General features: G+C 34.8%; 2 protein-coding genes across 3 annotated transcripts; one reads left to right on the forward strand and one right to left on the reverse strand.

The window, feature by feature from the left end:
* Positions 1-892: 892 nt before the first annotated feature.
* On the reverse strand, positions 893-3,240 carry LOC127137745 (DEAD-box ATP-dependent RNA helicase 31). Its single transcript, XM_051064172.1, has 4 exons — positions 3,142-3,240; positions 1,930-2,024; positions 1,528-1,714; positions 893-1,286 (listed from the first exon to the last, which is right to left on the reverse strand). The coding sequence occupies exons 1-4, from the start codon at positions 3,238-3,240 to the stop codon at positions 1,059-1,061; spliced, it is 609 nt and encodes a 202-aa protein (XP_050920129.1). The 3' UTR covers positions 893-1,058.
* Positions 3,066-7,735, forward strand: LOC127075742 (uncharacterized). 2 transcript variants are annotated; one of them, XM_051017210.1, is made up of 5 exons: positions 3,066-3,356; positions 4,605-4,997; positions 5,992-6,038; positions 6,142-7,116; positions 7,211-7,735. In XM_051017210.1, the coding sequence occupies exons 2-4, from the start codon at positions 4,688-4,690 to the stop codon at positions 7,090-7,092; spliced, it is 1,308 nt and encodes a 435-aa protein (XP_050873167.1). In that variant the 5' UTR covers positions 3,066-3,356; positions 4,605-4,687; the 3' UTR covers positions 7,093-7,116; positions 7,211-7,735. The 2 variants fall into 2 exon arrangements, with proteins under 2 accessions (XP_050873167.1, XP_050873168.1); XM_051017211.1 differs by lacking the exon at positions 3,066-3,356 and adding an exon at positions 3,439-3,628.
* The last annotated feature ends 5,883 nt before the right edge of the window (positions 7,736-13,618 follow it).

Consider the following 13,618-nt stretch of genomic DNA (forward strand, 5'->3'; position numbering starts at 1 on the left):
TAAACTATTTGTAATAGCAAATTCAATTGAATATGTCATTTTTATATGAGTAATATCAAAAAATTCAAATAAAAATAATATGTATTTTATGATCTTATATGTAAAATGCATATACAATATAGTAAAAGTGTGATAAACAAGTTGATAAAATCCAAATATTTTAAAATATACACTACGCCAAATAAAGGAAAAGAGGGCGCTTTTTTTGGCCTATAACAGCGCTTTAAAGCGCCCTCTAATCTGGCGCTGGCATAGGTAAAGACAACGCTTTTTTTCCTGGTGAAAGCGCTCTCTAAAGTGGCTCTTTAAGCCCTTTAAGGGCCACTTTAGAGGGCGCTTTTTAAAGAAAGCGCCCTCTAAAGTGGAAACTTTTAAGGGTTTAGAGGGCGCTTTTACTGGAAAGCGCCCTCTAAAGTGGAAACTTTTAAGGGTTTAGAGGGCGCTTTTACTGAAAAGCGCCCTCTAAAGTGGAAACTTTTAAGGGTTTAGAGAGCGCTTTTACTGGAAAGCGCCCTCTAAAGCGGAAATTTAAAGGGTTTAGAGGGCGCTTATTTTGGAAAGCGCCCTCTAAAGTGGGTGGTTATTTAAATTTTTTTTTTTTAAAAAGCGCTATATTTATTTATTTATTTTAGACAACCTGTATATTGAAGCAGTACACCTAAAACTGTATATTCTTATCATTTTTCAACACACAAAATATTATAAAATAACAATGGGAATGACCAAAGCAAAAACATCAAAATATATTCTTATCATTTTTCAACACACAAAATATAAAACAATTCGAGGTATATGTTTTAAATCATAAACTAATGATTGAATATCTATTTTAGACAGTTTGCATCAGTGATTTACAGTACAAATTCATCTGGCACTGAAGTTTTTGCAGTACTTGTTAAATGATAATTCATCTAGAAGTACAAAATATACAGAAAAAATTACTATGATAGTTGAAATTTAGAAGTTTCAAGTCTTAAAATCAAACTATAAGTGGGGGCATTTCAATTCAAGAACATTTCTCTCTTTCACAAAACTGTTATCAGAAATTGAATGGAAACCTATTTGGAACGTAAACCAGGGATATTTTTAAGACCCATCTTGCCAAGGACAAGCTTAGGAATAGCTGGAGGGCTATCAAGCCCCATGCATCGACTGAACTCATTTGCAAGCTCCACTAACCTATACTTATCTTTCCCCACTTTCTTGTTAGAGTTGTAGTAACCAAGCCATGCCTGATATGCTGCTTCTTTATTTTTCATCTCCACATTGGATAGAGCCCTTTCCACCTGTTAACAATTTAAAATGTAAGTGCATCATTGGAATCACAGTGAGTTTAATGAACTCGAGGTGGCATTGTAATTTTGCTAAAGCTTTAAAATTTAGCTTTTGCCAAAATCATGGTGACACACCGCGATCCTGCCAAACTCGTAGCTAATCGTTGCTCCACATATTGGTTTGTTTGTCTAAAAACTAGCTAAAGTATTAGAAGAAAATCAATAATTGTCTCCCTTGTATATCCAAGTATACCTTTTTCTTAGTGTCAGGATCAGTTGAAGGGACCAGAGCTTTCCCAATAGGTAAATCTTTTGCAGTAGCTAAAAAGAACTCTTCCCAAGGAGCTAGTAGCAGTATGCCCTGCCCTTCTTTTCCTCTTCGCCCCGTTCTACCTAGTCGATGTATATATTGTTTTCTATCAGCCGGTAGACCAACCTGTTCATTGTAGAAATGGAAGAAACATGACAATTTGAAATCAATAAAAGCGTTAAATAATTTGGCAAATCATAATAAAAAAGGCTTGCACTTTTAGCAAATGTATGTATTGAGTGTCCTTACGAGTATGCGTTAAACAGGACAGAAATTCATATGGACACGAGCATGCTGGTAATATAGTCACAAGTGAAACAAGGAAGGAGATCCAAATATAGCTGTACAACAAGAGTAACATCTAGATAATCAACTCCACGTGCAGATACATCCGAAGTAGCCAAGATGAGACCCTTTGACTTCCGGAATTCATCAGAATACTCAATAAATGTAGGAACCAAGAAAAATGAAACCAAAAATGAACAATAGCGAACGTCAGAAGAGAAACCAAGTAATATGAAGATTAGAAAAATACCTATGGTGTCAAAATCGAACAGCTAACAACGAATTAATAGAAGGAGGAAACGTCGTAGATCTAACAGAGGTGAGAACCCTAACGTGAAAAAGAACGAAAATAACAGAGAGTGAAATAACAAAACGCGCAGTATGTTATAATTTTAATGTTTACTAAAGGGGACCTTAGAGGGCGCTTGTGGAAAAAAAGCGCCCTCTAAAGGGGGCCTAAGAGGGCGCTTATGAAAGCGCTCTCTAAGGCTTTTCAAAAGCGCTTTATAAACTGGAAATGCACATGGACTTATAGAGCGCTTTTTTAAAAGCGCCCTCTAAGGGTAACCTTAGAGGGCGCTTTTTAAAAAGCGCCCTGTATTGTTGTCCCTCTATCTCCTCCTTATTTTTTCGCTTCATCTTAGAGGGCGCTTTATTACAAAAGCGCCCTCTAAAGTGCGCTGTCTATTCCAATTGTTCGTTCCTTATTTTTTCGCTTCACTTTAGAGTGCGTTTTTGTAATAAAACGCCCTCTAAGGTGCGCTGTCTATTCCAGTTTTTGGCGTAGTGATATTTAAGAAAGTTTTTCCATCATCAAATTTATAATATCTAAAATCATATTTGTCATCAATCAATCATGTAAAAACAATACATGCTTAATATAAATTTATTGTAACAACTATTAGAGACATGTTTGTAGAAAAATTCATAATAAAAAATAAAAAGGATATGTTTTATTTTTAGTAAATACGAACTTATCCTAAAAGCATAAATTCAAGAGCTTAATAGAATACCGACAAAAAATATTTTAATAGAAAAAAAAATCATTCAAAAAGAGGAATTCAATTTTCTTGATATCAAAATTTCTGCTTTTTATTTTTTAACATGTGGGCATAAGGTAGCAGAATAATTCATTTCTTATTTAGGATAACATTAATTAACAAAAAAAAAAAGAAGTAAATTTCCCAGTTTAATCTGACGTGGCATTCTTTTACAAGTTAAAATTCCCAGAAAACCACGAATCCACAAAACGCCGTTACATGCGACGGCAACCATGACTAAGACGTGAGAGAAAGCGAGAGTTCCTTTAACAGCGTCAAAATAGACGGCGCCGCTCCATTTTTCTTCCTTCTCTTTTATCTCTCTCTGCATCTCTCTCTCTCTGCATCACTCTCTCTCCACTTTCTCTCTCTCCACTTTCTCTCTCTAAAAATTCCTTTACAACAACTGAAGTAACGAAGCTCTCTTTTTCCCTGTTTTCGTCTAAGGTGCGCTATGCTTCTATCATGTATCGCTCCTTCGTATTAACACACACACTCTCTATAGTTTCTCTCTCTAAAAATCCAATATTTTTATTGAGAATTCCGATTTTTCCGCATTGATTTCTGATCCTTTTGACTATCTGTATGTGAAACTGAAAGTGCGAGTGTTGAATTTTATTACTTTCTGTTTTCTATAATTGAGATGTTGATTTTCTGGATTGGATCATACTACGATTTCAGAACTCGTTTTTAATCAATTTTGGAAAAATATGCTATAGGTATTTTATTTGGAGCCAATTTTATTCGGTTTTGTTTCATGCTGTGTGTTCAATTTTCTGGTGATTGAGGTAGGTTATAATAAGTTATAGCTAAATGAGAGAGTATAATGATTTTGTTTGAATAGATTTTGTGTTTTTGTGAATTAATGGCTTATTTGCAGCTTGTGCTTATTAAAATAAGTGCTTATGAATAAGCTTGCATAAACTATTTTAATAACAAAAGATAAGATGAATTATAATTGATTTCATATATGCTAACAGTTGTTTTCATTAGTTATCTTGAATACCTCGTCCTTAATATAAGAAAAATGTTACGTTTAGATTCGTTGAAGAATCAATGTACTTGGATCAAATTTATTAGATATAATTTATAAAAATAAGTTCAACAAATTTTTTGAAAAATGTCATTAGCTATTTTGATATTTTGATAAAGTCTTTCACACAGTGTTACAAAACTTATGCCATTAGATAAGGTCAAATAAGCTAATCCAAACATGCTGGAAATTTTGTTATGAGTTGTCTCTTAAGTTGATTTTCCTTGCACTTCTTTTTCCATGAGTTCCATATCGGACAATATATGGCTTGAACACGTGCTTATAAGGACGACAATCCTTACCCTACAAGCCGATTTTGTATGGTTGAATTAGGTCCACTCATAATTCTTAATATGATATTACAATCTGATTTAAAATTTATTGAGCCATATGCAATCAGGTTTCTGCTATCGGGTCACCCACCATTTAATTCCATGCCCCGGATGTTTAGTCCTGGGCGTGAGGGTGTGTTAAGAGTTTCATATCAGACAATATATGACATGAACATTTGCTTATAAATGGCGACAATTCTTAACACCCTTTTGTTACTCTTATGTTCACTTTTTTTTGGCTGACAAATGATTGAAATTTTTTTAATTATGTTTTGGCTGTCACATTATAGATTATCGCAATTGATGATATGTCTTTCTCATCTGTTCCAGGGAGAAATCAGTGTTCACTGGTGAATGGGTGTTTCTGGTGGCTGTGTTAACATAAAAAGCTAAATACTGTTACTTGAATCAGAATGGGTGCTGCTTGTTGTGTTGCAGCCAGAGATAAAACTATTCAAAGTGGACCAACTAGTGAAATCTGGCATAGGAATGTTCGTTGTTCCCCGACATGGAGCTTGAGGTGGGATCATCGAGGACGTGTAGCTGGAGAAGATACTACTATAAATTGGTTTTCGGATGATGTTGGCCGAAATGATAGGTTGGAGAATAAAAATGGATCACATATATCCGAGGATGGAAGCCCGTCGCAGAATTATCAAAGGAATAGATGGCTAAAGTCCCCAATCTCTGAAGGAGCTGCCAGACACACAAAATCATTTTCTGGTAATTTTCATTGAATCAATTCTCTGATTTTAACAGTCCATAATACATTTGCTTTGGTTGCACTTTTGGAAGTGGGTGTATGTCAGTAATTTTCTTTCTTTTACTGCTTTGGTTGCACTTTTACAAATTCACCATCAATTTAGCAGTGCACTTTATCGGTCATGGTCAGCCGTTGTAGTAAACAAAACAATGAGTATCCCTTAGCCCCTCAATGCTTGTTACCTTGAGAATAAAATTAAAAAAATGAGGAGTGTGTTTGGTGTAAGCTTGTTCATTAATAAGCCTAACTCTGTTTGAATAGTTTATTGAATCTTTTTTATTGACCTTTGATTTTGATAAGCTTATTTCATTATTTAATCTGTTAGGGTGGAATGTGCACCAATGGATAAGTTATTAAGTTTCTCTCGTTCATCATAGTCCAGTATTTGATTAACAAAACAGATAATAGAATGGAAAATCTTGTAAGCATATAAATGTCTAACTTTAGTGGTCTGAAAAAATCAACCAGTAATTAACAATCCCATTGCACTGAAAGACAATACTTTCATGCAATGTTTGGACAAATCACCTTCCCTCTCAAATACAGGGGGAAATTATTCTGTGAATTTCCTATAAATGCCCCCACCAATGGGAAAACAGGCTTATTATCTGACTATTCTAGAGCCTGTTCCGCCAACATTTCCCCCTATAAACGTACAATCTGGGATGAAGCTCCATTTGAGAAAATTGTCTGTGTTAAGGCCCTTTTAAAAAGTCAACCAAAAAACTTTTCTGATCAATGTGTATCTTTGCCTGTGGGCCAGTAATTACTTGGTATCTTAAAGTGGCTTCTTTTATATTGTGTCTGCTTCATATCTTGCCAACCTCTGCACAGATGCAAGACAGCAATCCGGGACTTGAAAAATAATATAGACCATCTGTTTTAATTGAGTCATTGTTATTCACTACATTGATTGATTCACAGTTCTGACATAGTTGATAATGTTTATGTCAGATCAATCTATTCCAAGGAATGTTTCCATGGATGGGAGAATGGAGCAGGTAAGATTATAACTGGGAAGGAATTCGGTGTTGTTTTAAGTTTTTGTCAGTAGTTTATATCCGATTTATTGGGTGTATTTCCTTCTTATGAATCTCTCTATAGGTGAAGGAGTTGGAAGAGCTATCAGCAGTATCATGTCCATTTCCTACAAAAACTTCACCCACATTGTCTTCTACTTCGTTGTCAATATCTCCTCTGCCATCTCAAAGCCGTCCACCTCCATCGAGCTCAACACCATTAAGGCGGCCCTCCCACTCCACAGGACACCAGTTATCACGACAAGTTTCTGATAGCCGAATCATGAGATTTAAGTCACCTAGCAATTTTGATGTATCTGAAGAAAGGCCCGTGTTTCCTTCATGGAGCAATGAATATGGTATGCACTCTGGTGGTGGGTCTTCAGATTATTGCTCTAGGCCTGGCTTGACTGAGCTGACGGGCAATTCTCCCATGGAAAGATGGTCATTTGATAGCGAGTCATTTGGTTTTAATTGTGAAAGGTTGGCTAGATTCAGTAATCGGTTTTCAACTTCTCCAGTTGATTTACAAACATGCGGTGTTTGCTCAAATCTTTTAACCGAAAAGTCTTCTTGGAGCTCTCAAAAGCTTATTGTAAATAATGACCTTTGTGTAGTTTCAGTTCTTATTTGTGGACATGTCTATCATGCTGAATGCTTAGAGAGTATGACACCTGAAATCAACAAGTATGATCCAGCTTGCCCTGTTTGCACTTTTGGCGAGAAACAAGCTCGTAAATTATTTGAAAAAACTTTGAAAGCAGAAATGGATTCAAAAGCTCGAAATAAGAAATCAAGGACCCAAATTGTGGATAATGATATTGATGACGGTTCTGTTGTATTCGATCAGTTTAAAGATAAAAAGCGTCAAAGTAAAAGTCCTAGAATGGACTCTAGTTCTAGCAAAAGAAGCTCTTCTGCGAAACCTTTTCTGAGTAGACACTTCTCATTTGGCTCAAAGGGTTCCAAAAGCATGTTAGATAATCACCCAACCCGAAAGAAGGGCTTTTTCTGGGCAAAATCTAGCAGGGAATAAGCTGTTTCTTGGTCATCAATATAGGTAAGTCGCATCTTCATTCTGTTGTTTTCACGAGTTTAATCCTAAGATGTTATTTTGAATTTAATTCATGTCAATTTTCATTTCTTTAAAACAGGTTCTATTGCTGATCTTCTCTGCAACCTCAGATAAAATGACTGATAAAGGGCAAGATGTCATGCATCAAGCTTTAATTTTTGAGCATCTGCATACAGTCATATACCAATGCCAAAGTTCAAAAGGATTAGAAACTGAAATTACTATGTAAAGAAGAAAAGTGGAAAACATACAGAATGATAAGATAAATACATGAAGACAGAGATAGTGTTTAGAGACCAAGGTTTTCTTTATATATTCTGTACAGATTGATTTGTTTATTGCATGGATATAATTTATTATTCATGTATCCAAATGATGTTCTGTAATCAATTATTCTACTAATGTAATTCAGCATACATGCTAAGGGTGTATCTGGTGTTTGGCAACACCAATTACTAGTTTGGTTAAGTTAGTTGCATTTAGGTGGAATGACATTTTCAGAAAGACATTGTATCTGATCAATGCTTTACTGATTAGAATGATTTGTGATTTTGGTAGCAGATTGGATTATCTGCTTTATTTAATGCATTTGTTGCTTGCTGACTGTTTGTTGAATCACCATACCTTTAAAGTTTAAACATTTACACCAAAACTGATGTTGCCTGTGGCTTTAGAGAGTTACGTGCACGTTTCCTTTAGTATATATTACTGTTCATAATATTCTTAGTGTGTGTTTGGATTGGCGGTGAACAAAATTGATTTTGATAGAATTGAGTTTGGTAGAATTGATTTTAACAGAATTGAGTTTAACAGAATTGATTTATGTTTGGATACATTTATGTAAAAGTGATTGTTATCAATTAATGTTGTTTGGATGATTTTTATCAAAATTGATTTTGAATGTATAATTACCAAAATGGACATGGTTAAACACATAAATAAAAAAGACAAAATTAATAATATTTAAACATAATAAAAATTACAAATATATAATAAAATTTGAAATGCAACATAGCACTAAAATATTATTACAATACTAATTTAAATTGAAATATAGTGTATATATAGACTTGAAGGTAATAAATCTTAATCAAATTTGATTTATCAAATTCATTAATACAAAGCAAAGAGAGTAATGAAGGAATTAATACAAAGCAGAAAATTGGAAAGTAGAGAGTATGGTAGCTTGAAAATAGAAGAAACAGTTGAAAAGAAATTAAAGAGGACAATGAAGGAAAATTGTAAGAACCAAAATATCATAAATGCAGAATTGATTCTTGCTAACCTCAAAAGCTAGGAATTGTAGCTTCTATTGGAATTGTTTCTAGGAGAGTAGAATTGATTTTGGAGAAAAAACCCAAACAAAAAAATAAGACCACTTTTAAGTTTAAAGGAATAAAACGTGAGTTTGGGGCTTCAAAAAGCCAATCCAAACATAGCCTTAACTTACGCTCCTATGAATTGTGATTTGACATGAGAAAATAAAACAAATAAAAAGTACTGATAAAGAGTCTTTCTACTTGTTATTGGGCGACAAAAAAGAGCATATGTTGACTTAGGAATAAAGGTGATATTGTTAAAAAAAATCATTTTTATTAAAACATTACTGATTATTTTATTATTTCTCTCACGTATTGATTAGTAAAAGCAATAAAAAGTACGTAACAACATTGAGTTGATAAATCTCTATACCTTAAGAAAATACAACTTAGGAAGTTTATTAGTACACCCTATACAACACATCACCCTCTCGCCTCGTTACGCACCCTCAATACAACACATCACCCTCTCGCCTCGTTACGCACCCTCAATACAACACATCATTCTCACACTGTTTGGATAATACAATTCCGGCACACTTACATATAACACACCGCGTTGTTTATTTGAAATGATCATGTGACTATAATTATTTTATATATTTGGATTGTAATATTCAGACAAAAGGTTAATAAGTCTGAATTGTACCATCAAGAGTGTCAAGTTTTTACAAATGCAATATATAAATCCTTTCACTTATGATTATGTAATGTGTTTCCTTAAACCATATCTTTTGTTATTCAATAATTTTGTTTGGTAACATAATTCAATTGCATTTGAACGTTATGAAAATTATTCAAATAGTAATATCTGAAGCCTTTCGAATTATAACATTAAGACATTCATTGGTGGTAGGTATGATGCACCATGATGTTGGGAAAAAAACTTATCACTAAACATGATTTTACGTTACATGATCATATGCTTAAATTGATCAGTATGAAAGTTGCTAATTAGGTTTTAGGATAGTAATTTGAAGGTCAGATTCTACTTCAAATAGAAGACATGCGTTTGTTACGATGAAATGCAAAAGAAGTGGTAAGTATAAAGAACCTATCTAGAAGTTGAAACATGATTTCACCGGAACAAGGAAATTTGGATGTCCTTTTAAGTTGTGCGTGTATCACAAGGTGAATAATGTTTAGACATTTAGTATGGTTTATGGTGTTCATATTGGTGTAAGCCCTAGAGGCCAATACTTTTGGTATTTGTATCGAATTATTTATTAATAATAAAAGGCTTTTTCTTTATTATGTTTGTTTAATGAAGTCCTTAGAATAGATAGTCCGTTTAATGTATCAAGTGTGACTTAATCATGAGACCCCATTAAACATAAGGACACTATTCTTAAAGTATCCGTAGTCGAGCTTTGTTGTGAAGTGGGATAACATTAAAGCATTAAGACTATTATGTGTATAGACTGATGCTCACATCTCATGGATCAAGGATAATGAGTTATCAAGTCTTAAACATAGGTATGCATATTATGAGTAATATTTATACTAGATTGACCCGCTATGAGAATACTATATAGAATATTATGCAAAGTGTCATAAGTTATTCTCATGGTGATAGTGGTGTATACCACCCTTCGACCTGAAACCACTATGGACCCTAGATGTAGAGTCGAGTGCTTTATTGCTGATCAAACATTGTCCGTAACTGGACGACCATAAAGACAGTTGATGGGTACTCCACGAAGCATGTTGAGGGACATGAGTGACCTAGATGGAATTTGCCCATCCTGCGTCACAGGATAAATATCTACGGGCCCAAGATTGAACTGGACAAGGATGACACGGTCTATGCCTTGTGTTCAATATATACATAGGGACAAAATGGTAATTATACACATAAGTATTATCACAAAAGGATTTGTCAGATCACATGACATTTTCGTGTCTCGGGTAGTAGTGATGTGTTGCTAGATACCACTCACTGTTTATTATGTTAAATATGTGATTTAATATAATTGCTAATGTCACAAAAACCTACATGGTCACACACAAAAGGACAAATTAGTGAGAGATAGAGTAAATAAGGAACACCGTAAGATACGGTACACTTAAGTGAATTGTAGAACATCGGAAGGTACGATGTACTTAAGTAGAATACGAAATATGGTAAGGTACCACGCGCTTAAGTGATTTTGGCATATCATAAGATATGGACCACATAAACTTAAGTGGACTTTTTAGCTTGCAGCCCACACAAGTGGTTCTATAAATAGAACCCTTGTGCAAAAGCATTTGTACAGTTGAAATTTCGTTTCTCTCTTTCTCTCGCACTCAAAGCCTTCATTCGTAGCAGCTAGCACTGAGATTGAAGGAACCGGTTCGTGTGGAATGAGTAGAGGCGTTGTCACCATTCAACGTTAGTGATCACTCCTTAGATCTGCATCAAAGGTTTCAATCGCCGTAAGAGGTAACGATTCTATCACTGGTCATGCCCATTCGTAAGGATCACTAAAGGAGAAAACTTTTAATTTCTGCTGCATTTTGGATCGCTCTTCTCCTTCAATGGTATTAGAGCCACTTACGAAACCATGCATCTGATAACTGTTTATTTTCTGTATTAATACGATTAAAAGACATAATGAATCAAAGAATAAACGAGTAATTAAATTTGGCATCATGTGTGTACGATTTGGATGATTGATGTTGACTATGATTCGGAATCTGACGTTAGTATGGTGAAGCAGCGATACATCGATCGTCCATAGGTTACACAGTTGAGATTGATCAAGTTGTATATATGATATAAGTAATTCTGATGCAAAATACGATATATATGATATATTGTTTCTCTTTCGTTCATTTAAACAATTAATGGTTGTTTTCCTTTGAGCGATCAATGGTCATTTGCTTCGGAATCCGACGAAAGTATGGTGAAGCAATAACTTGTTGATCAATCATACTGAATTAACAATCGAGGTGTGTTTGGCGGTATGCAATTGGTGCATTAGGGTTCATGACAGTACAATGGTTGTGCTGTCAAAGAGTTATGCGATTAGGGTTGTGACTGCGCAAGAGTTGTGCTTTAAAGTATCAAGTGTTGATACGAAAATCGACGTCAATTTCAAATGAATTGTTCATTAAAATTTTGCGTCGGGGCACTGCCCCTGCAACCCTGCTGACCGGGCAGCGGAACCCCCGGCTAACTCTGCATAGTATGATCGGTCGCCGAAATTTCATTTGATTTATTTAATTAACAGAATTTAAATTAATAATAATAATATGTTTATTATTATTATCTTGTGGTGATCGGTTATGGCCTTAGTTTTCCTTTATTTTGTTTTGGGATTTTGAAATATGACCTGCGTGTCGTGTCTCTCTTTTAATCTCTTAATGTAACTTCTTTTCTCATCTCACTCCCTCATATCAAGGCAAGTTAGCTGAGGGAGCCCCTGTAGATCGCCATGTGCTCAAGATGATTGGGTATGTGGAGAACCTTGAGAGGTTGGGTTTTCCCCTCGGAAAGGAACTTGCGACTAATTTGATCTTGTAATCGTTTCCAGATAGATTCAGTCAATTTGTCCTTAATTTTAATATAAATGATATTGACAAATCTCTTCCTGAACTGCTAGCCATGTTAAGAACTGCTGAGCAGAATCTGAAGTCAAAAGGGAAGTCCATTCTCATGATCGGAAATGGAAAGAGACAGAATAAAAGACCTACCAAGTAGGGTATTAGATACTGGATGCAGTTCTCACATTTGTACCAATGTGTAGGGGCTAAAAAGGAGTAGAGATTTGGCAAAAGGTGAAGTTGACCTACGAGTTGGCAATGGAGCAAAGGTTGTTGCTTTAGCCGTAGGAACTTATGTATTGACTTTACCTAGTGGTTTAATAATTCATTTAGAGAACTGTTATTATGTACCTGCAATTAGCAGGAATATTATTTCCATTTCTTGTTTGGACAAGTTTGGTTTTTCATTTATAATAAAGAGCAATTGTTGCTCCATTTATTTGAATGATATATTCTATGCTACTGCACAAATGAACAATGGACTATATGTCTTTAATCTTGAAATGCCTATTTATAACATTAATACTAAAAGGATGAAACATAATGAGTTAAATCCAACTTACCTTTGGCATTGTCGGTTAGGCCACACAAATGAGAAACGCATTTCCAAACTCCATAAAGATGGACTCTTGGACTCTTTTGATTATGAATCATATGAGACATGTAGATCTTATTTAATTAGAAAGATGACAAAGTCTCCATTCATACGAAAAGGTGAAAGAGCTAATGATCTTTTGGCCCTCATACATACTGATGTATGTGGACCACTTAACATACCAGCCAGATGAGGTTTTCAGTACTTCATCACATTTACTGATGATTTCAGTAGATATGGTTATGTGTATTTAATGAAACATAAATCAGAGTCCTTTGAAAAGTTAAAGGAATTCAAGAATGAAGTACAAAACCAACTAGGTAAGAATATTAAAACTCTTCGATCAGATCGAGGTGGTGAGTATTTAAGCCTAGAGTTTGATGACCATCTGAAAGAGTGTGGGATCATATCCCAACTTAATCCTCGTGGAACACCCCAATGGAACGGTGTATCTGAGAGAAGAAATTGAAACTTGTTAGACATGGTCCGATATATGATGAGTCACGCCGATCTTCCAAACTCATTTTGGGGACAGACACTGTTGACATCAGCTTACACACTTAACTGTGTTCCATCCAAAAAGGTTGAGAAGACACCATATGAGATATGGAGTGATAAGAAACCACATATGTCTTACATGAAGATTTGGGGTTGCGAAGTTTATGTGAAATGACAAATTTCAACTAAGCTTGAGCCCAAATTTGATAAGTGCTTATTTGTGGGATATCCTAAAGAAACAAGAGGGTATTACTTCTACAATTCTTTTGAGGGTAAAGTGTTTGTCGCTCGAACTGAAGTTTTTCTAGAAAAGGATTTTATTTCCAAAGGAATCAGTGGGAGGAAAGTAGAGCTTGAAGAAATTCAAGAATCATAAAGCATTGATACACCTATGGAGGAATTAGAGCAGGAAACACCAGTAGTTGTGGAAGAGCTACCTACTTAAGTAGAACAAGACCATCGTAGGTCAAGCAGGATACGTTACCTACCTGAGAGATATGGATATCTCATAACTGATCAAGGTGATGTGTTACTCATGGATCAAGAT

This window comes from Lathyrus oleraceus, chromosome 4, assembly GCF_024323335.1.
Source record: "Lathyrus oleraceus cultivar Zhongwan6 chromosome 4, CAAS_Psat_ZW6_1.0, whole genome shotgun sequence".
NCBI lineage: Eukaryota > Viridiplantae > Streptophyta > Magnoliopsida > Fabales > Fabaceae > Lathyrus > Lathyrus oleraceus.

Excerpts from the sequence above, each read along its gene's own strand:
- LOC127075742 (XM_051017210.1), top strand. The coding sequence starts at position 4,688 with ATGGGTGCTGCTTGTTGTGTTGCAGCCAGAGATAAAACTATTCAAAGT. Across the intron at positions 4,998-5,991 it reads ACACACAAAATCATTTTCTG|ATCAATCTATTCCAAGGAAT; the intron begins GTAATTTTCATT and ends TGTTTATGTCAG. Across the intron at positions 6,039-6,141 it reads TGGATGGGAGAATGGAGCAG|GTGAAGGAGTTGGAAGAGCT; the intron begins GTAAGATTATAA and ends ATCTCTCTATAG.
- LOC127137745 (XM_051064172.1), bottom strand. The coding sequence starts at position 3,240 with ATGCAGAGAGAGATAAAAGAGAAGGAAGAAAAATGGAGCGGCGCCGTC. Across the intron at positions 2,025-3,141 it reads TCTCTCACGTCTTAGTCATG|TATTCTGATGAATTCCGGAA; the intron begins GTTGCCGTCGCA and ends ACATTTATTGAG. Across the intron at positions 1,715-1,929 it reads CTAGATGTTACTCTTGTTGT|ACAGGTTGGTCTACCGGCTG; the intron begins ACAGCTATATTT and ends TTTCTACAATGA.